We start from the raw sequence: 22,366 nt of genomic DNA, 5'->3' as shown, positions 1-22,366 counted from the left end.
CAGTGAGCCGAGATCGCGCCACTGCACTCCAGCCTGGGTGACAGAGCGAGACTCCATCTCAAAAAAAAAAAAAACAATAGGGTCTCATGGGTTTATATGGATATTTCCAATTCCAGGTAGTTCAAATTCAGAGAGGTATAGGAGTTACGCTGTTCAAAATGACGTCTTTATCTTCTACAGTAAGAATTCTGGCTCTTGGCTGCCCCAAGGCTTGGGGACTGGGGAGTTGGAGGGGAGGGCAGGAGAAGGGGAGAGAAAAAAAAGATCCTGGTTATCATGGACATAGGAGACAATAGGATTAAAATATCTCCTAACTTTGGATATAGCCTGAGAATAAGAATATGGACACTCCTGCCGATGGTAGAAACAGCCGGAAGTCATTCATGTGCTTTCTCCCTTGGCCCTGTTTTTTATTTTGTGCTGTATTTATGTTGTCAAAACATTTAGCTGTTCCACACCATAAGCTCTCCCTTTAGCCCTCTGAGTTTTAGTGCCATAAATAATGACATGTTTAATGCTGTGATTTGTCTCTGTGTCTCTGTAGTCATTTTGTTTTTTCCAAATCTCATTCTCTGCTAGATTCTTTTGGAATGCTTCATGGGAGCAGCCACTCCCAAGTTCCCACCTGCTGATGAGTTTGTGCCCTTTGTTCCTGCAGGTCTGTTTTTTGGCTCACGTTGTGTTTCCTGAAGTGTTTAAAGACGTTACTCTGGATTATTTCCTCCCTAAAGTGTTGCTGTCCAAATCTAATGAGAGTCTCATTTTACTTCCCTCGTAGGCCACGTGTTTTTCTTCCCCGGGCGTCCTTTTCCTCGGAAACCGGGTCATCCCAGTGGAGTGTGTCCTGGGGTTGATTCTGCTGGGGTGGTGTTCTCAGTACTGGCTGTGTTCTTTCAGTGCGGTCTCAAGTCTCCTTAGGAACATCTGCAATAACGATCCTTTGTGTTTGTTCTGTTCTCTTGTTTCCTTCTTCAGAGATTCCCGTTTTCCACATGTTGTATCTTCTTTGCCTGCTGGAGCACTTTTTACAGTCTCTTAATTTTTAAAATCTCTCTCTTTTTCTTTTTTTTTTTTTAGAGACAGGGTCTTTTTCACCCATGCTGGAGTGCAGTGGTGTGATCACAGCTCACTGCAGCCTCGACCTCCAGGGTTCAAGCAGTCCTCCCACCTCGGCCTCCCTAAATGCTGCTGAGCCACTGTGTCCAGCCTAATTTCTCTCTTCTTTTTTTTTAAATTTTTATTTTTTGAGACAGAGTCTCCCGCTGTTGCCCAGGTTGGAGTGCAGTGGCTCTGTCTCGGTGTGCTCTCAGCTCATGGCAACCTCTGCCTCCTGGGTTCAAGTAATTCTTCTGCCTCAGCCTCCTGAGTAGCTGGGATTACAGGTGCGTACCACCACACTGGGCTAATTTTTTTTGTACTTTTAGTAGAGACGGGGTTTCACCATGTTGGTCAGGCTGGTCTCAAACTCCAGACCTCAAGTAATTTGCCTGTCTCAGCCTCCCAAGGTGCTGGGGTTATAGGCGTGAGCCACCGTGCCTGGCCTAGTTTTTCTCTTTTTAAAAAAATTATATTTTTTGTGCTTTTTGCCTTCCATTTCTCTTAAGGCGTGATTTGCTGTTTACCTGCTGATTCCAGTATGTGTTTCTGAGGTCTTCTGTGGTCCGTAGGGACGTGCTTCTGCTGCTTATCCTCTTTTTCTTCCATAGTGACCTGTCTGGGATTTGACCTTGATGTTTTTCTGTTGCTAATTTTGATGTGAGTTGAGGTTTCTCAAACTTGTAACAGGACACGTGGTTTGTGGCGTTTGCTGACTGTGGTGCTCCTCTGCAGTGACTTTTGTGCGGCGTTAGCGTTGGCTGACTGTGGCACTCCTCTGCAGTGACTTTTGTGCGGCGTTAGCGTTGGCTGACTGTGGCGCTCCTCTGCAGTGACTTTTGTGCGGCGTTAGCGTTGGCTGACTGTGGCGCTCCTCTGCAGTGACTTTTGTGCGGCGTTAGCGTTGGCTGACTGTGGCGCTCCTCTGCAGTGACTTTTGTGCGGCGTTAGCGTTGGCTGACTGGCGCTCCTCTGCAGTGACTTTTGCGCGGCGTTAGCATTGGCTGACTGGCGCTCCTCTGCAGTGACTTTTGCGCGGCGTTAGCGTTGGCTGACAGGCGCTCCTCTGCAGTGACTTTTGCGTGGTGTTAAGAACGGGAGTCCTCAGCTTCGGGGGCCTTGGGGCTCTGTGCACCTCCCGAGCATCTGGACCTTTCTTTGCCTTCCTTGTCCCTGTCCTACTAAGTACTGATTTACTGCCAGCAGGTTCTCTCCTGCATGAGGCCCTGTGCTGCAGGAGCTCTGGCAGGTCAGTGTGGGCATTTGCAGTGGCCAGGCTGCCCTCCCTGGTGGTCCCCTGCCCCAGGTTTGGCTGTGGCTCTCGGAGGGACCTGCCACTCTTCCCAGGAAGTCTGCTGGCTCCTGGGTCCAGGCCCATCAGGGTCTGGTTCTGCAGCATCCTGCAGGTGATGGCTGCTTGTAGTTCCTCTTCATCGGTTTTGTTCTAAATATTGTCTGCTGGTTTTTGGTTTTGCTGTGTAGTTGCTCTTTTATGTGGAACTTTGGGAAGATCCAGAAACTATGCTACCCCTGTCATCGTCTTCCAGAATAGATTAACTTTGAAAATGTTGTTATTTTAGTTTGAAGTAGTTTTCAAATCTACAGCAAAGTTGCAAGAGCAGAGCAGTGAGCTCTGTGCAGACTCCGGTGTGTGAGCATCACGCGGCCTGCTTCGTCCCCGCTATGCCACGTGTGTTTGTGTGCACTCCTGTAGTTTTTAAATATGTACACTTTAATCCTTGTTCTGACACGATACCCAGCACCCTAAGTGCTCGTGTGGCCGATACCTTGGGTGGCTACCAAGCGGCCCTCCCGGTTGGGTGCTTAGCACTGATGCTACCACCCCCAGCATAGCACTTGCTGTGGGCTGTGTTTCTCCACGGCATTGTGGCTGATTCCCATGGCTGTGTTAGCATTTCACATATTCCCACCTCACACAGATGCCCCACCCTTATCGCACCTCCACCCACAGCCTCAGTGTCATTAACTGCCTGCCTGTGTCGCCACCCCTGGGGTGCCCAGTTGTGGGGATGCTTCAGGCACTCCTTCTGTTACCTGCTGGTTGCCTTCTGCTGGGAAGCAGAGCTTCGCCCCTCCTCGTTGGTTTATTCGTTCGCTCATGGATTCACTCACTCACTGTAGTGGTGGGTGCCAGGATCCCTCACTCACTCACTGCACTGCCCTGTTGTGTTTGGTGGGCTCTGATCAGCACTCATTATTTCTAGGCTTGCTTGGTGGGAGCTTCTTGTGGCTGGAGTCTGTATCCTCTGACGCGTCCCTTGTCTGTAGCATTCCTTATTGCCACGTGCACTCTCCCTGCCCACTCTGCAGCTCCCCTGGAGCTCTGGTTCCTCTAGTGGAGTGTGGTGGTGAGAGGCCAGGATCTGGGCACTTGGTGTGCTGACTGCTGGGGCCCCCGCTTCCAGGCCGTGCCAGCAGCCGGAGCTCAGGACCCAAATGCATGTAGGGGAGGGTGTGGCCATGTCCAAGGGGTCCCGTGTGTGTGTGGATACTGCGGTCCTAGCCTAGCACGCCAGGGCTTCTGTTTAGCGGTCTCCCCCATCCTTGTCTGTTAGTTCTTTCTCAGACAGTGAGGAACCTAGTTCCCATCATGCAGTGTATTTGTTTTTTTCTTCAGTGTAACCAACTTACCTACCATTTTGCCTGCTGGGGTCCCTGCGCCAGGAGGGAGGACTGGATGGGAAAGGCACGTTGATGAATTTTGGATGTGAGTGTTAACATGTGCGGAGTAGCCTCTAAGAAGAATAAGGGAGCTCGTGAGTCCTCACTCACAAGAAGGGCCAGGGTGTGGGGCTGGGAGGTACATGGAGTATCGAGAAAGCGGGACCTGGATGACCCAGGCGAGGCGCTGCCGAGTGGATGAAGACTGGCGCCGGTGTCTGTCTGGGGAGCAGTTGTTTCGCAATGGTTCAGATTTTGCGTTTTGTGAACTTTGGGGATCTTTGTGTGTTATCTGTGTAACAGTTAACACGACACCTTTCTTCATCAAAGATAATGCTCAATAGTTCTTTTTCCTTTTGGATATCTCTTAAGGGTAGGTCTTCTGTTTTTAACTTTTAATTTGGAATTAATTCTACACATAGAGGAAAGTTATAGCAATAGTACAGAGAGTTTCTATCTGCCCCTCACCCACTTTCACCTCATGTTAAGCATGGGTATGATACTGTTCACTAAAGACCTTACTTGATTTTTTTCCCTGAATTTAACTTTAAATAAATTAATAAACTATTTTTTGGAGCAGTTTTAGGTTCACGGAAAAAGGAAGGGAAAAGAGTACAGAGACTCCCCATACACTCTTCCCTGCAGGTGCACAGCCTCCCCCACTGGCCGGGTGGTGCCTTTGTTAGAATCCACGAACCCACGTCAGCATGTCCTTCTCACTAGCTTCCAGAGTTCCCATCAGGGTGCGCTCTTGGTGTGTACGTTCTGTGGGTTTTGACAATTGTAGAATGACGTGTTTCCACCAGCACCATATCATGTGGAGTCGTTCCGCAGCCCCGAATTCCTCTGTGCTCTGCCGGTTCATCCCTCCCCTCCTCTCAGTCCCTGGTCCACGGATCTTATTGTCTCCATAGTTTCGCCTTTTCCAGAATGTCATGTGGTTGAAATGATGCAGCCTTCTCAAGCTGGCTTCTCTCATTTAGGAATATGCACCTGAGGCTCTTCTGTGTTTTTTCATGGCTTGATGGCTCATTTCTTTTCAGCACTGAGCACTATTCCAGTGTGTGGATGTACCACAGTTTATTTTATCCACTCACCTGCTAAAGCACATTGTGGCTGCTTCCAGGTTTTGGCAATTATGAAGAAAGCTGGTATAAACATCTGTGTGCAGGATTTTGTGTGGCCATGAATTTTCAGCTCCTTTGGGTAGATACCAAGGAGCACGGTTGCTGGATCGTGTGGTAAGAGCACGTTTAGTTTTGTAAGAAACCGCCGGACCGTCTTCCAGCGGCTGCGCCATGTTGCATTCGCAGCAGCCATGGCTGAGGGTCCTGTTTTTCCACGTCCTCGCCAGCGTTCGGTGCTGCCCGTGTTCTGGGTTTTGGCCGTTCTAGTAGGTGTGTGGTGGCATCTTGTTTTAATTTGCATTTCTCTGGTGATGGAGGATGTGGAGCATGTTATTGTTGAGTTTCAAGAGTTCTTGGTATATTTTGGGTAACAGTCCATTATCAGATGTGTCTTTTGCAAATATTTTCTCCTTAGTGAATTTTTACCAGTGTCCCCGACGTCCTTTCCTGCCCCGGGACCCTTGCGGCTCCTCGGCTCCTCGGCTCCTCTGCTTGGTGGCAGCTGCTTAGTCTTTCCTGGTCTTTGCTGGCTTTGACATGCTGGAGAGCGCTGGTCCTTGTCTGGTGGACGTTTCCTTAGTTTGCGTTTGTCTGGTGTCTCCTCGTGATGCTGTCCAGGCTGTAGAATCTCAGCTAGAACGCCGCGGGCGGGCCGGCGTGTCCTCAGCACACTGTATTGGGAGGCAGGTGGTGTCGCCTGGCTGCTGGTGCTGCTGACTCTGAAGCTTGGTTAAGGTGGGGTTGGCTGGTTTCTCCACCGTCAAGTTGCTCTTTTTCTCTTTGTAGTTAGTAATTATCTCAAGGAGACACTTGGAGGCTGCTGATACCATTTCTTATCAGGCCTCCGGCCCCCGCACGGGCGTTTGCAAGGGCACTGCCAGTGGAGACTGCTGTGGCGTCTGCCTGATGCTAACTTTCTATTTCTGTCTTTCTGTTTACATTTATTAATTGGAATTCTGTAGAGAGAGCTGCCCCTTTTCTCTTATTTCCCCCACTTGTTAATTCAGTTACTTGCTTATATTAGCATGGATATTTATTTTCTTCTGTAGGTAACAAGCCACTGCTACGGTTTATTTATTTTGTTGCTTGAGCAGCCCTGCTCTGGCCATCATGAGCTGCTTCAGGTTGGTTCCATGTCCTTGTGACATGACAAGAGGATTTGGTGACTTTATGACACCACAGAATGTTCCAGCACATCTTCCGTTTTCTGCGATTGCTTGGAGGGGCATTGGTTCTTTTGGTTGGGTATGGTGCTTCCTTTGGTTGGGGATGGTGTTTAGAAACCAGCCTCTGGGCACCAGGTGTGCTCATTGCTCCTGCGGTATCCCTGCATCCAGGCCTCTGGGTGGACCGGGGCATGTGCACGCACACAAACCCTCGTCTGCACCTGCACCTGTGCTGCACACCGCGGCCTTCTCACTTTTCCTCAGGCCTCAGGATCTAGTCTGACGTCATAGGCTTATTCTAGCTTCCCTCATGCCTTACATGAGAACCTGGTTCTCATCCCCACAGTAGATGTGCTTAGGTATTCAGAGGTGTTCAGTTCCAACGTACAGTTACAGGGTCTTTGGGATTGCCAAGCTATGTGAGAAACAAACGTGCTGATGACCTGGAGCGTAGCATTTCTGTGCAGCCCGTCTACTTAACCTCACAGGTCAAAATCGTGCATTTCAAAGTTACATAGACGAGTTTTGTTACAACTCATCATTTTTACTTTTTATGTTTAAATGTTTATTATTTGTTTTTAGAGATGGGGTCTTGCTCTGAGTCCTGGGCTGGCCCGAGGCTCCCAGACTCAAGCAATCCTCCTGCCTCAGCCCCCACCAGTAGTTGGGACTGCAGGCAGACACCACCAGGCCCCGCTTTGGCCCACCCTTCGGTGTGGCCGTCACTAAGCTGCAGCACAGCTCGGGTTCAGTCCCCTCAGTGTGGCCGTCACTCAGCTGCAGCACAGCTCGGGTTCAGTCCCCTCAGTGTGGCCGTCACTCAGCTGCAGCACAGCTCGGGTTCAGTCCCCTCAGTGTGGCCGTCACTCACCTGCAGCACAGCTCGGGTTCAGTCCCCTCAGTGTGGCCGTCACTCAGCTGCAGCACAGCTCGGGTTCAGTCCCCTCAGTGTGGCCGTCACTCAGCTGCAGCACAGCTCGGGTTCAGTCCCCTCAGTGTGGCCGTCACTCAGCTGCAGCACAGCTCGGGTTCAGTCCCCTCAGTGTGGCCGTCACTCAGCTGCAGCACAGCTCGGGTTCAGTCCCCTCAGTGTGGCCGTCACTCACCTGCAGCACAGCTCGGGTTCAGTGGTTACTGTTTGTGTTCCTGTTGGTTTCCTCCAAATCTTGTTTGATTTTTTTGTTCATGAGGGGTGGAGTATTGCCATGGTCCCGAGAGTCAGAACTATACAAAAAAGTATAGAAAGAAGTGCCCCCGGCCGGGCGCGGTGGCTCAAGCCTGTAATCCCAGCACTTTGGGAGGCCGAGACGGGCGGATCACGAGGTCAGGAGATCGAGACCATCCTGGCTAACACGGTGAAACCCCGTCTCTACTAAAAAATACAAAAACTAGCCGGGCGAGGTGGCGGGCGCCTGTAGTCCCAGCTACTTGGGAGGCTGAGGCAGGAGAATGGCGTGAACCCGGGAGGCGGAGCTTGCAGTGAGCTGAGATCCGGCCACTGCACTCCAGTCTGGGCGACACAGGGAGACTCTGTCTCAACAACAACAACAACAAAAAAAAAAAAAAAAAAAAAAAGAAAGAAAGAAGTGCCCCCTGCAGTGGCATCCTGCCACGCCCTCCCTCCCCCCTGCTGCCCCTTCCCTCCCCACCATGCCCTCCCCCTCCGCACCCTCCCTCCCCCGCCACATCCATCCTCCCCCTGCCACCCTCTCCCTCCCCCACCATGCCTGTCCTCCCCCTGCCACCCCGTCCTTCCCCCACCATTCCTGTCCTCCTCCCGCCGCCCCCACCCTCCTCCCACCTTGCTCGCCCTCCCCCAGCTGCCCTTCCCTCCTCCCGCCACGCTCATCCTCCCCCCGCCGCCTCCCTCCTCCCACCTTGCTCACTGTCCTCCCGCTGCACACTCCCTCCTCCCTCTGCTGCCCCCGCGTCCTCCCACCTTGCCCTCCTCCCGCTGCACCCTCGCTCCTCCTGCTGCACCCTCCCTCCTCCTGCCCTGCCCCCATCCCTCCATTTTTGCACCCTGTTTCCACTTACCGTGCAAACAGATGAGCTCCTGCATCTTTTTCCTTCCCTGGCAGTGCAGCACAGGTCAGTGACACTCTCGCTCTCTGCAGCTAATGGAAGTTCCCGGGCACTGCCCTCGTTACTGCATCAAGAGCTTTCTCTTTCCCAGCTGGGTGGCACTTCATTGTGCTGATGTCCTGTAGCTTCTCACCCTCTAGGTTACTGACATGGTGACAGGTGATGCTGTCAAGAGTAACCTTGTACGTGTGTGTCTTCGTACTGTTGGAGGCCTGCCGTTGGGGCTGAGTTCTGAGAGATGGGATTGCTGAGTTGAAGGGTTGATGTGTGTGCACTTTCGTTAGGTTTTGTCAAGTCCCCCCGTCGCGTTTGAGAGAGGCAACTTTTTCCCAGCCTCACGTGTGGAACACGTGTGTTGTCATAGTTCTTGTGTTTGCTGGTCTGGGTGGTGCAGTCAGCATCTGTGGATGTGCTGTGGGTGCGTAGGGCCGAGGCACGTGATGAGCAGGTGGGCATCCCGAGCCGCCCCTCGATGATGAGGTCGCTCAGTCTCCCAGCTGCTGGCTTAGTTTTGTCCACTTGATCTGTCCTGCGGCGGGCGTGCTGTTCCATGACTGCCACCAGCATGTTTCTGTCTTCTCACATCTCCTGCGTTTTTATTGGTAGGGGCTGCTGTGTTGTTTGGTGCATTAATATCCACGTGTCATATCTTCGTTGGCAGCCGTAACTTTTTGCATTAGAAAAGTATCTGTCTTTGTGACACCCGTTACCCTGGGTGTCTTTCTTGTCCCCCAGCCTATAATCCCTGGGATCCTCCCTTTATTTTCACGTTCTGAATCACTTTGTTTTCTGTGTCTCTCTGTAGCATATGGTTTGGTCTCAGTTTATGAGCTGAATTGAAAATCTTTTTCTTTTAATAGATGAGTTAAGCCTATTTGCCTTTATTGATATAATTGACATGTTTTGTCTTGACTCTATCATTATATTTTATAATTATGTAAATTTTTATTTATCTTTTGAGACATGGTTTCACTGTCACCCAGGCTGGAGTGTGGTGGCGTGATCATAGGTCACTGCAACTTTGACTTCCTGGACTTAAGAGGGATCCTCCTGCCTCAGCCACCCCAGTAGCCTGGGACCACAGGTACACAGCACTGTACCTGACTAATTTTTAGAATATTTTGTAGGAATGGGGTCTTGTTATGTTCCCCAGGCTGGTCTTAAACTACCAGCCTCAGGGAATCCTCCTGCCTCGGCCTCCCTTTTCCAAGCGCTGAGATTTACAGGTGTGAGTCGCCTTGTCTGGCCTGAATTTTAAATATTTGCTGTGTTTCTTTTTCTCTGAGATGTTTATTCTTTGCTCTTTTAATTGAATTTTTTTTTTTTGTATTTAGGAAGATTCGTATCTGTGTCTTCCTGGTTACTTTTGTACTTAAACTACTGACGACGCCCTGGTCTCCTGTGTCTCACAGGACTGTTCACGCTGCAGTTGAGCGGTTTGCACGGGCCCGGCAGCTCCACTGTTGGCCATCGGCGTCTGTGAGCTCTCGTGGCTTCTTCCTCCGCCTTTTAGTGACAGGACCTCCACGGGAGGCTCACTCTGGTCCTCAGCCTCCCTCTCCTGCCTCTGCCTCCCTCGGAGCCTGAGAATGTCTCTTCCCTGCAGGTTCCCGCCCAGTAGATGAGGCTCTTCCTCCCGTTCCTGAGGCTGTTTCTGGGCCCTGAGCGCAGGCGGCTTGGCTGGCTCAGAAGTCTTTTCTGTTCTTGCCTTGGGAAGGGGCTGGGAGGAACTGTGGAGGCTGATTCCTTCCCCTTCATGGGTTCTCTTCTCTTCCTCCTTGGCAGCCCTGCTGTCGGCTCTGAGAGCCCCTAGTGTATGTGGTTGCATCTCAGAGTCCTTCCACCCACTGGGCCCTCTCAATGTGTCGGTTTTGGTGTCTCCTCTCGGGTGGGTGTGGGTTTTGGTGTCTCCTTTTGGGGTGTGGGTTTGGTGTCTCCTCTCGGGTGGGTGTGGGTTTGGTGTCTCCTCGGGTGGGTGTGGGTTTGGTGTCTCCTCTCGGGTGGGTGTGGGGTTGGTGTCTCCTCTCGGGTGGGTGTGGGTTTTGGTGTCTCCTTTTGGGGTGTGGGTTTGGTGTCTCCTCTCGGGTGGGTGTGGGTTTGGTGTCTCCTCGGGTGGGTGTGGGTTTGGTGTCTCCTCTCGGGTGGGTGTGGGTTTTGGTGTCTCCTCTCGGGTGGGTGTGGGGTTGGTGTCTCCTCTCGGGTGGGTGTGGGTTTTGGTGTCTCCTTTTGGGGTGTGGGTTTGGTGTCTCCTCTCGGGTGGGTGTGGGTTTGGTGTCTCCTCGGGTGGGTGTGGGTTTGGTGTCTCCTCGGGTGGGTGTGGGTTTGGTGTCTCCTCTCGGGTGGGTGTGGGTTTGGTGTCTCCTCGGGTGGGTGTGAGTTTTGGTGTCTCCTCTCGGGTGGGTGTGAGTTTTGGTGTCTCCTCTCGGGTGGGTGTGGGGTTGGTGTCTCCTCTCGGGTGGGTGTGGGTTTTGGTGTCTCCTTTTGGGGTGTGGGTTTGGTGTCTCCTCTCGGGTGGGTGTGGGTTTGGTGTCTCCTCGGGTGGGTGTGGGTTTTGGTGTCTCCTTTTGGGGTGTGGGTTTGGTGTCTCCTCTCGGGTGGGTGTGGGTTTGGTGTCTCCTCGGGTGGGTGTGGGTTTGGTGTCTCCTCTCGGGTGGGTGTGGGGTTGGTGTCTCCTCTCGGGTGGGTGTGGGTTTTGGTGTCTCCTTTTGGGGTGTGGGTTTGGTGTCTCCTCTCGGGTGGGTGTGGGTTTGGTGTCTCCTCGGGTGGGTGTGGGTTTGGTGTCTCCTCTCGGGTGGGTGTGGGTTTTGGTGTCTCCTCTCGGGTGGGTGTGGGGTTGGTGTCTCCTCTCGGGTGGGTGTGGGTTTTGGTGTCTCCTTTTGGGGTGTGGGTTTGGTGTCTCCTCTCGGGTGGGTGTGGGTTTGGTGTCTCCTCGGGTGGGTGTGGGTTTGGTGTCTCCTCGGGTGGGTGTGGGTTTGGTGTCTCCTCTCGGGTGGGTGTGAGTTTTGGTGTCTCCTCTCGGGTGGGTGTGAGTTTTGGTGTCTCCTCTCGGGTGGGTGTGGGGTTGGTGTCTCCTCTCGGGTGGGTGTGGGTTTTGGTGTCTCCTTTTGGGGTGTGGGTTTGGTGTCTCCTCTCGGGTGGGTGTGGGTTTGGTGTCTCCTCGGGTGGGTGTGGGTTTGGTGTCTCCTCTCGGGTGGGTGTGGGTTTGGTGTCTCCTCGGGTGGGTGTGAGTTTTGGTGTCTCCTCTCGGGTGGGTGTGGGTTTTGGTGTCTCCTTTTGGGGTGTGGGTTTGGTGTCTCCTCTCGGGTGGGTGTGGGTTTGGTGTCTCCTCAGGTGGGTGTGGGTTTGGTGTCTCCTCGGGTGGGTGTGGGTTTGGTGTCTCCTCTCGGGTGGGTGTGAGTTTTGGTGTCTCCTTTCGGGTGGGTGTGGGTTTTGGTGTCTCCTCTCGGGTGGGTGTGGGTTTTGGTGTCTCCTCTCGGGTGGGTGTGGGTTTTGGTGTCTCCTCTCGGGTGGGTGTGGGTTTGGTGTCTCCTCGGGTGGGTGTGGGTTTTGGTGTCTCCTCTCGGGTGGGTGTGGGTTTTGGTGTCTCCTCTCGGGTGGGTGTGGGTTTTGGTGTCTCCTCTCGGGTGGGTGTGGGTTTTGGTGTCTCCTCTCGGGTGGGTGTGGGTTTGGTGTCTCCTCGGGTGGGTGTGGGTTTTGGTGTCTCCTCTCGGGTGGGTGTGGGTTTAGTGTCTCCTCAGGGTGTGGGTTTGCTGTCTTTTGCAAATGTCATGGTGTGAATGTCCCACTCCGTCTGAGAGGGAGATTTTCCAGCTCTCGTTTGCCCTGTTTTCTCCTGACCTTTGTCCTCCTTTCTGCGTCTTGGCTCCATCCTCTTGGCTTCCTGCCTCTGGTGGGTTCCTTACTGCATTTTCACTGCCTCCTCTCCTCGAACAGTTGGCAGTTTATTCATTTCAGAGATAATTTTGTCTCTTCCTTCCATTTCTTTCTTAAGTCCCGTCAACTGTTACTTCCTTTTGGTGTTGTATTTGTAATTGTATTGTTTTTATAAAAATGTGCCTCCTAGTTTTTGAGATTCTGATTTGAGATGATTTTTATATCCTTAAGTGCACACTTCAGATTTTCCTGTATTGAGAGTGTTGTTAGTTTCCTTGTTGTTCCAGGGTGGGTTTCTGATGTGTGTGGAGCCCCCATTTTCTGACTCTCTGACTTTCCTGTGGCTCTGGGTGGCTTTGCTGCCTCTGTCCCTTCCTCCTGGTGGCCTTGGGGTGTTTGCCAGGTCTGTGGTTTCCTGGCGCCCTCTGCTGGCCGCATGGGGAAGTCCGGGTCCCGAACGTCCTCCGGTCCTCCCAGCCCTTTCCTGCAGGACCCGAACTTCCCCTTTTCCTTCTTTTCTGCCTCAACACCCAGCGGCCAGAGGGCTCCTCTCACGACACGCCATGTTGCCTTGACAACCCCTTCCCGTCTTGTGCTCCGTGGTCCCTGCCCTATGGTCCGTGCTGACCTTCCTGGACACCTCTCAGGCGCTCGGACTTGGGGTGCCTTAGCCTTTCAGCAGTGACTTCCCATGGACCCCGTCCCGCCCCGCCCCGCCCCGCCCCGCCCCACCGCGGCCTTGCAGGGGAGGCACTAGCGGGATCAGGCTGGGGCGTGTATTGACTGTGCGCCGACGTGCAGTGACTGTGAAGTCTAGGCGCCCTCGTCCTGTGCAGACGGTGATGCTGGTGTAGACCTGTGTTCCTTGCTTGTGCTGAACTGTATGTGGAAGAGAGGCTGGGAGACGTCAGCTCGGCAGCCATGCTGTCTTCAGCCTCCCGGAAGTGATGCTAACTTTCTAAGTTGTGTGTCCGAGTGTTTTTGTTACTACTGCTGTTCTTCGAAATGTGCTGCCAGTGACCTTGCCTCCTGTGTGTGACACCGCGTAAATGGTTAGGCACGGAGAGGGCTTGCACGCGTTCGGGGCGGAGCTGGCTGGAGCGTGTGCGGCACGGGCCATTGTTACCCGCTGCCTGGGCCGCTGTGGGCACAGCGTTCTCCACCCATTGCTCTGCTGGGGCTCCGTGGCGGAGTAAAGGACGGGCCAAGGGGCTCCCACCTCAGGAGCAGACGCTCTGCTCCCGGTGCTGATGGCACGGGGCCTGACGTTCGGGCGGCACAGACCCTGCACCAGGCGGTTCCACGGATGGCGACTCTTTGCATTTGGCTTCGACATTGAGTCCCTGTGGCGCGTGTGCAGTGGAGAGATCGCCTACTTTCATTTGATGCCTTTAAGAGCCCTGTGACGGGGCAGGGGGTGTCTGCCGTGTTTCAGAGGCGTAGACCTGCAAAGGGGGGAGGGTTCGTGTGGTATGTCCAGGGTCGTGGGGATTTTAGTTTGCTTGCTCGTTTTCTAATCCCAGTGCCTGCACCTAAAAAACCCCAAGCCACTGTGTTTGGAGTTGTTTACGCCGAGGCCCCCAGGGCTCCACGTCGGCGCTGGCCTTGGTGGACCTTGTCGTCCCAGGCCCTGCTTTGCGCCATCACACCTGCATGGGCCACAGGCCCTCTAGAGTGGCCGTCGCACCTGCATGTGCCACAGTCCCTCTAGAGTGGCCATGGGTGCCTTGGCCCTGGTCCCCGCAGGTACTTCGTCCTCAGGTGTCCCATGGGAGCTGGGAGCCCCCACTAAGCACTTTCCTCCCAGCAGGCTCCGTGACCAGTCCCTGACTGCCACCCCCCACCGGGCTGCTGCGCCCACCACGGGCACAGCCCATGAGGGGTTTGGATGAACCTAGGAAGGAAAGCCGCTGCCACTGCCATGTGGGCTGGGCACAGAAGACCTTGGTCCAGTGGCAGCCCCAGTCCTGAGAAGAGAGGGGGAGGTTCCCACGAGATCGCCACTCCATCTTCAGAGCAGTTTAGCAGCAGACCCTCTGCGGTAGCCAGAATCCACATAGAATTCTGCGAGCAAAGACCCTATGGGAAAGACAGAGAGTGTGGACCCCCCCCTCCCTGGGGCGAGGTGGACTGGGGAGAAGGCGGCAGTGTGCAGTGTAGAGAGAGGCAACTGGAGTATCAGGTTAATTTGCATTGTTCTTTTCTTTTTTTAGATTTAAGAAAAATTTAGTTGTATTTATAAAACTCAGAATCTGGAGAAGTTATGTTTTTCATTCATAGTGCACCTTCAGAGCTTGGCGCAGAAGCAGGGCCTGCCATCAGTTTCTCAGTGTGCTGGGATCTGGGAGTGGCCTCAGCCCCAAGGAGGCACCGTCTCGCCCTCACCCTTGGTTGGTCTCGCCCCTTCCCTTGATTGGTGCTGACACTTGGCATTAGAATATCTTGATTTCCGACCCTCAGCAGCCCTTAAATTGCGCACCTGGAATGAGCGTCTCCCCTTCACCCCAGTCCTCTCTTTTGGCAGCTGAACTATTTTGAAGGTAGAAGCATCAAACACAGTGTGGAATTTATAGAAGGTGTCACTGGGTCGCACAGCCTGTTAGGGTGGTGCGTGTGAGAGCCCTGCCCTCACCCTGCAGACTGTCACTCGCCCCGCCTGAGTTCTCTTTTGGGAGGCCTGGCCTCAGGTGAGGATCAGTTTGTAATGAGCTAGTGTGGAGCGTGCGGAGGCTTCAGTAGCAGAGGCACCCGGGGCAGGTCTGAAGAAGGGCCCTCACAGTGCAGGGCGTCTGAGGGAGACAGGTGCCCTCTTCTGTTTGAATCTCACAGGAAGAAAGAAAATGTAGTGGGTCGGAGTCACACTTGCACGCCATCACACAGGCAGCCATGCTCCCAGCCTGAACTGAAAGTGGCAGAGCGGGGACGGGAGGAAGGACGGGATGAGGGGTGCCACATCAGGGCAGCCCGGGCGTTGCCTGTGGCTGTTCACGGCAGGGCTCCCAGTGGCGTGCAGAGCAGAATCAGCTACTTCCAGCGTCTTAACTTTGGTTGAGAATGTGCCATAAAGATGCCATTGTAATCTTTGTACTTAAATATACGTGAGCAGCTTTCCCCATCAGAGCAGACCTTAGTTTTCATGCCAGATGGGGAAACCACAGCCGTTGGGAGTTGTGTGGCTTGTGCTCCCCGGGCGGTGCTGTGTGTGTGTGTGTGGTGTGTGCCCCGCTGGGCGGTGCCGTGTGTGTGTGTGTGTGTGTGTGTGTGTGTGGTTCGTACCCCCCTGGGCGGTGCCGTGTTTGTGTGTGTGTGTGTGTGTGTGGCTCGTGCCCCCCTGGGCGGTGCCGTGTGTGTGTGTGGCGTGTGCCCCGCTGGGCGGTACCGTGTGTGTGTGTGTGGCGCATGCCCCGCTGGGCGGTGTCGTGTGTGTGTGGCTCGTGCCCCCCTGGGCGGTGCCGTGTGTGTGTGTGTGTGTGGCTTGTGCCCCCCTGGGCAGTGCCGTGTGTGTGTGTGGCTTGTGCCCCGCTGGGCGGTGTCGTGTGTGTGTGTGGCTCGTGCCCCCCTGGGCGGTGCCGTGTGTGTGTGTGGTGTGTGCCTCGCTGGGCGGTGCCGTGTGTGTGTGTGGCGCATGCCCCGCTGGGCGGTGTCGTGTGTGTGTGGCTCGTGCCCCCCGGGCGGTGCCGTGTGTGCGTGTGTGTGTGTGTGTGTGTGTGTGGCTTGTGCCCCCCTGGGCGGTGCCGTGTGTGTGTGGCTTGTGCCCCGCTGGGCGGTGTCGTGTGTGTGTGTGGCTCGTGCCCCCTGGGCGGTGCCGTGTGTGTGTGTGGTGTGTGCCTCGCTGGGTGGTGTCGTGTGTGTGTGTGGCGTGTGCCCTGCTGGGCGGTGTCGTGTGTGTGTGTGTGTGGCTGGTGCCCCGCTGGGCGGTGTCATGTGTGTGTGTGTGTGGCGCGTGCCCCGCTGGGCGGTGTCGTGTGTGTGTGTGGCGCATGCCCCGCTGGACGGTGTCGTGTGTGTGTGGTGTGTGCCTCGCTGGGCGGTGTCGTGTGTGTGTGTGTGGCGCGTGCCCCGCTGGGCGGTGTCTGTGTGTGTGGCGCGTGCCCCGCTGGACGGTGTCGTGTGTGTGGCGCGTGCCCCGCTAGGCAGTGTTGTGTGTGTGTGTGTGGTGCGTGCCCCGCTGGGCGGTGTCGTGTGTGTGTGTGGCGCGTGCCCCGCTGGGCGGTGTCGTGTGTGTGTGGCGTGGCCCCGCTAGGCGGTGTCGTGCAGGTGTCATCAGCTGAAACCACCAGAGCTCTCCACAAGAGCTGGCACCCAGCAGCTATGCTTCTCCAAGCAGGAACACATCTGAGGCAGCTCGGGAGGCACCTGGTCACCTAGAGGGGCTGATGGAGGCAGGGTCTGTGCAGCAGGGCCCAGCCAGAGGCCCAGGGATCACTGTGGGAGCCACTGAGCAACTCAGCCTTCGCAGCTGACCTAGCATGCCCAGTCCCAGCCGACCCCAGCCCTCCCAGTGCGGGAATTCAGCAGCCAAGCAGGATGACACACAGGGACCCAGTGTGGCTTTTGTACCCCAGCTGAGTCCACATGCAGTCCAGCTGTGGTTGCATGGAGGGTGGCCCTGGGGCCGCTCAGACATTTGCCTTGGGTGGGTGCCACCCCCTGGTCCATCCTCAGCCCCAGGAGCAGGTCTGAGCACTGTGGGGCATTGGGCAGTGTCTGAGTGTGCCCTGTCCTGAAGGCGCAGCATGAGGCCTCCTGCCCTTGCCCCTGCCCTGGCAGGGCCCTGGGACAGCACCTCAGCTCCAGCTGTGGGCCTACCGGAGGGAGCCCATGCCAGGCCTGGCCTCCTCTGGAATCGGGGTACTTGGTTCAGACACACAGGCCCCCATTTCAAGCCCCACTCTGGGCCCCACTAACACCCTGTCTTCTCCGTTTTTGTCACCAGGGGTCGGGCCCCGGCTCGGTGGTCCCAGGCAGCTCGGGGGTCGGAGCCCCCAGACAGTTCACGCGACAAAGAATCACGCGGGTCAACCTCAGGGACCTCATATTTTGTTTAGAAAATGAACGTGAGACAAGCCATTCACTGCTGCTCTACAAAGCATTCCTTAAGTGACACAGGAGGACGCCTGGGGACTTTTTATATATTTGCAGATTACGCCTTTTTGTAACAAGCAAATGGGATATTGTTTAAAAAACAGCCACCTCTTTACGATGGAACAGTTTTATATTTTCCTGTTTCTAAATCAACTCTTCAGTGTGAAAGAAAATACGTGTCTGTAACAGAGAGAACACAAAGGCCTGTGGATACTCTTAAAGGACAATTAAATCTTAACTCATCTTGATTGAGTGGCCTTCTTGCCAAACAAGCCATATATAAAGACTGATGGAATCGTTAGCAAATAATTAGCTGCCCTCTGTCAACTCATAGCAGTTTCTGCATTATTTGTGCATTTTGGTTTAGTTCTACCTAACTTACTGTGTAGGTGTATGTCTACAGCCGATGACCTCATTTTATTTTATTTTTGTAATAGTCAGTTAGCAAAGCAAACTGATTTTTTAGACTATTTATCTTCCTTCCCCTCCCCTCTCCCCCTACCCTCCTCTCCCCCTCACCCTCCTCTCTCCCTCATCCTCCTCTCTCCCCACCCTCCTCTCTCCCCACCCTCCTCTCTTCCCCGCTCCCCTCCCCTCTCCTCCCTCCCCTCTTCTCCCCTTCCCTCTTCTCCCCCTTCCCTCTTCTCCCCCTTCCCTCTTCTCCCCCTTCCCTCTTCTCCCCTCCCCTCTCCCCCTCCCCTCTTCTCCCCTTCCCTCTTCTCCCCTCCCCTCTCCCCGTCTCCCCTCTTCCCCCCCCCGCCTCCCCTCTCCCCCAGCCCTCCCCTCTCCCCCCAGCCCTCCCCTCGTCTCCCTTCCCCTCCGCTCCGCTGAGAATCCTGGAGGAATATACAATTCATCGTAGCACCCCCACCTCAGAGTGTAATCGAATTTCTGCTTGGTAGAGGCGGGGCCCAGCAAAGGTGGGCTCCTTCTGAATGTGTGGTCAGCATCTGTACAAATGCATTTTATTTGCTATAGTTTGTAAAGCTGTAAAGTTAAAAGAGATGAAAACCTTTTCAGCATAAATATATTTTACTTGCACTGTGTTTTTTAGCTAAAAGTGAAAACCTAGATTAAATAAAATCAAAGTTGAGAAGAATCATCAAAAGACTGTTTCTCGGTGTGAATCAAGTGTTGAAAAATGGTTGGTGTATTTTGTCAGTAATTGTACATAACTTTTGGCACATGACATAGAAATGGCTATGTAAACTATAATTATTTTGCTAAGAGACTGTATGCAAGCCTTGGGCCGACTTTACAGACGTCCAGAGCAAAGCCCCTTCTTTGTACCTATTTTTTTATTACAAATATACTAATTGGTTCTTTCTATTTTCAGAGGTTATTGTATGAAATTGTCTATTGATAGTACTTTTATGACTGTAAATACTCCGGCTTTCTCCGTGTGAATTCTCACATTAGACTTTAATTCAAGCGCGTGTGAACTGAACGCTGATCAGTATTTTTTATCAACACCTGAGAACTGTTACACCTTTTATTTTGTCTTTTAGGAAATCCCTGTCTTTCCATTTTTTCATGTAAATTTTGCACAGTTACTTGTTCATATGTAAATATTTTACTTTCAAAAATGAAGTTTTTAATTGCTATTGTTTTATATAGGATTGAAAGAAAATTAACTCCTTTATTAAAAACAAATTTATCTGTATTTGTTTTGCCTATTTTTCCCCCGTTTTCCAGTTTTAGATTCTGCTGCCAGATTGCACTCTGGCTCTGCTGAGGCACTGGTTTCTGAGCCACCTGTTGGAATCTGTAGCTGAGCCCCAGCAGAGCTGGGAGAAAGAACTTTCTCTGTGAGGACAGGGGCTGAGCCGCCCTGTGCGTGGAGTCCGGGGGCTGGAGACTGCGCTTACATCTTCTGCTCTCACAGGTGGAGATGAGCTGGGCACAGCTAGGAGGGGCGGGGGGAGGCCCAGCGCAGGGGGAGATGCACACAGAAACGCGGCTGAGGTGCCCAGAGGGCCCCAGCCCTGACGCAGACCTCCTGTGGCGAGAGAAGGCGTCTCCAGGGCAGTTTGTGGTACAGGTTGGCCCTGACAGGTTGCAGCTCCTGCTGGGCCCTCAGAGACTCAGCGCCAATGTGTACCGCACCACTCCCTGCCTTTGAGCACCTTGGAGAGCCTTTGGGAGCGGTCTCTGATGCGACTGGAGTCAGTCCCCCGTCATGACATTCACTCCACCTGGTGTGACGGAGCCACAGCGATAATACAGGTTTACTTACAAGTGCTGCTGGAGACACTGCCGCTGTTCCCACACCTGTTGCACTGCCCCACTGGGGCTGCCGTGACAAAGGACCACGGATCGTCCCACAGCTCTGGGGGCCACAGGTGCCAGCAGGGTGGGTTTCTCCCCAGGCTCTGGGGAAGGGTCTGCTCTCCCAGCTTCTGGCAGCTGCTGGCACCTTTGGGTTCCTTGGCTTAGACACAGCTCCCAATCTCTGCCTTCGCCTTTCTGCAGCTTCTCCCTTGTGTGTGTCAGTCTCTGGGTCCAGCTTCCCCTCTCTGTAAGGACCTCCAGCCCTGTTGGATCAGGGCCCACCCAAACAACCTCATTCTGACTGGATTACCTGTGTAAAGACCCTAACTCCAGATAGAGTCCCATTCTGAGGACCGGGGGTAAGGAGTCCTCCATATCTTTTTTAAGGAGGAAACAGTTCACCCTGGACACTTGCGGCCACATGGAGTCTCAGCAGGAAGCACTGGTGGGCGCTCTCCAGCTTCCTACTGCAGGCTGTGCCAGGGTCGTTCCCTGATGGGGTCATGCCTGTGCTTTCCATCCATGACCCATACCTGCCTTTCACGAAGTTCTTGGCCTGAAATAAATGAGTTTAATCAGGTACAAAGGGCAGTTGCACTTGAATTTCTGCGAGGATGATTGATTTCATTCCAGCTCTTCTGCTCTTCATGTTGGTTCGGTCAGTCTGCGTGGGGCAGTCACGGGGACTCCCCTCAGCCAGGCACTGCCACAAGACCGGGTCCACAGACGCGTTTGTTGTACTCTGTTCTTGAGACTCGTAGCTGCTGTTTCGCATCTCATCACAGGCTTGCTGGCTGCCGTCAGTCCGATCTGGGTGTTTGCACAGACCTGGGGCACGAGCAGCCTGATGTGAACATGACCGGGACGGCCGCTCTTGCTGCCTCCGCTCCCCACATACAGGCAGCTCCAGTTGGGCAAAAAGGCAAGAAAAACAGGCACCAAGTATGGAGAGGAAGAAGGTGAACAAAAAATTTAGAGGTGACACATGTCTCGGAAGTCCAGACGAACCTACAAACACAACACTGAGCATGGTGCGTGAACTCCGAAAGAGGGCCGGAGGCAAGGCCGGTAGCTGGAGGCGTCTGTAGTTCCGTGTACTCGCAACCAACAACCAGGTTAAAAACGTGCCGTCAACAATAGCACAGAGAACACATGCCTAGGTATACACTGAATGAAAGATGTACGAGATCCTTACACTGGAACTGAGAAATCGAAGCCCTCAGCGGAGGCCAACACCATAGTGCTGGTGGGGAAGACTCACTGTTGCTGAAGACAGCAAGTCTGTCCAAACTGAGAAACAGAAGCAATGCCGGCTCAACCAAATCCCAGCAGGATTTTCCTAGAAACTGACAATCTGATTCCACAAATGTATATAGAAATGCAGAGGACTTAAATAGCCAAGACAGCCTAGGACAGAATGGAGCACTTGACCCTCCCACATTTCAAGACTTCCTCTGAAGTGACAGCAATCAGGACGGCGTGGTGCAAAGACAGGCGTGGCTGAAGGCCCTGGTGCAGTTCTGTGCCCTGTGGGGGAACGTGAGCCTGGAGTCCATCTTCACACTGTACGTAAACATGAACTTGAGGTGGACAGAGACCTGGAAAGCATCAGAGGTCTTCATGACTGGGAGTGGGAAAGGATTTCTAAGGACGTAGAAGGCACAAATCCTGAAGAAGAATGGATAAATTGGGCCTCAAAGCTACAGCCTTTTGCTCATCAAGATGCCCTTGGAGGTTGGTCAGCGTTTAGTTCAAGGTCAGAGTGGAACCTTTGCTTTTTGGCAATCGCCTGTTATGGTCCGTGGTACAGGATGTGGTACGGGATGTGGACGGGACATGATATGGGACATGATATGGGACGTCGTACGGGAGGCACAGGAGATTTTCTTTAGACTGGCTTATTCGCCACACTTATGAATTCCACAATCTATCATTTAGATTTCATGAACACAGTGGGAAAAAAGTGGATTCAATTTTTACTCTATGAAATACATTGTTTCTGAAAAAGTTTAGATACTCATCTATATTTTTTTCTTTATTGTTTTGCTCTATTACTGGGAAAAAATAAAATGGAAAGTAAATTTCTCTTTAGAATGTTAAAAAAGGTATATAAAGTAAAAAGGCAAGCCACAGACTTGGAGAAATATTTGCAATATTTATACATGACAAAGGAATAAAGAATTCCACAACTCAGTGATAAAAAGACAATACAATAACAAATGTGCAAGACACTTGAACAGGTGCTTTAGAAAAGATATACAAGTGGTGAATAAGCAACTGAAAAGGTGCTCACCATTACTGGTCATCAGAGAAATGCAAATAGAGACCACAGTGAGGCCCCACTGTGTGCCCACCCTCAGGGCTTGAATCTGAACGACTGCCATCCAGTGGTGCGTGACACAGGAAGCCAAATGCGTGTGTATCCAGTGCGTGACACAGGAAGCTGAATGCACGTCTACCCGGTGTGTGACACAGTGACGAAGCTGAGTGTGCATCTGTCCTGTGACCAGCAGTTCCACTCCTAAGCATCTACTTGAGCATGAGTTCCTTTGTCCACCAAAAAGTCATATAAGAATGTTCACAGTGGCTGTATTCATTGATGCTTAAGATGGAAGCAGCCCAAATGCCCATCAGCAGGTGAATGGAGAGTCAAATGGAGGCTTATTTAGTCAGTGAAACGTCTCCCAGGAATAAAAAGGAACGAACTCCTGATGTGCTCAATGATGGAGCTGAATCTCAGAAGAACTACGCTGACTGGAGGAGGCCAGACACAGAAGCCTGTGCATTCTGATTCCACCTGATGGAAGCTCACGTGTGGGTAGAAGCAGGGCGTGGGCCTCCGGTGAGGAGACTGTCAGGAAGAGGCGCCAGGGCCCTCTGGGGTGATGAAAATGTTCTGATTCGATCATCATAGGGGTCGCACAGGTGCATGCCAATGTGAAATGCTAAGCTGACAGGTAAGATCTGTGTATTTCAGCCAAT

General features: G+C 53.2%; 1 protein-coding gene across 2 annotated transcripts in view; it reads left to right on the top strand.

The window, feature by feature from the left end:
• Positions 1–22,366, top strand: part of TAF4 (TATA-box binding protein associated factor 4) — a 107,811-nt gene that overhangs the window by 73,199 nt on the left and 12,246 nt on the right. The window contains exon 15 of one of the 2 annotated variants that reach the window (XM_005569687.5): positions 16,965–18,774. The exons of the other annotated variant lie outside the window; for it this stretch is intronic. Within the exon in view, the coding sequence (XP_005569744.4) occupies positions 16,965–17,132 (168 nt within the window). The 3' untranslated portion in view covers positions 17,133–18,774. Of the gene's footprint in view, positions 1–16,964; positions 18,775–22,366 lie in introns of those variants that run through there. 2 annotated transcript variants of the gene reach the window in all.

This window comes from Macaca fascicularis, chromosome 10, assembly GCF_037993035.2.
Source record: "Macaca fascicularis isolate 582-1 chromosome 10, T2T-MFA8v1.1".
In the NCBI taxonomy this organism is placed as follows: domain Eukaryota; kingdom Metazoa; phylum Chordata; class Mammalia; order Primates; family Cercopithecidae; genus Macaca; species Macaca fascicularis.
The sequence above is the reverse complement of the archived record's forward strand: the minus strand, read 5'-3'. Positions and strand labels throughout refer to the sequence as shown.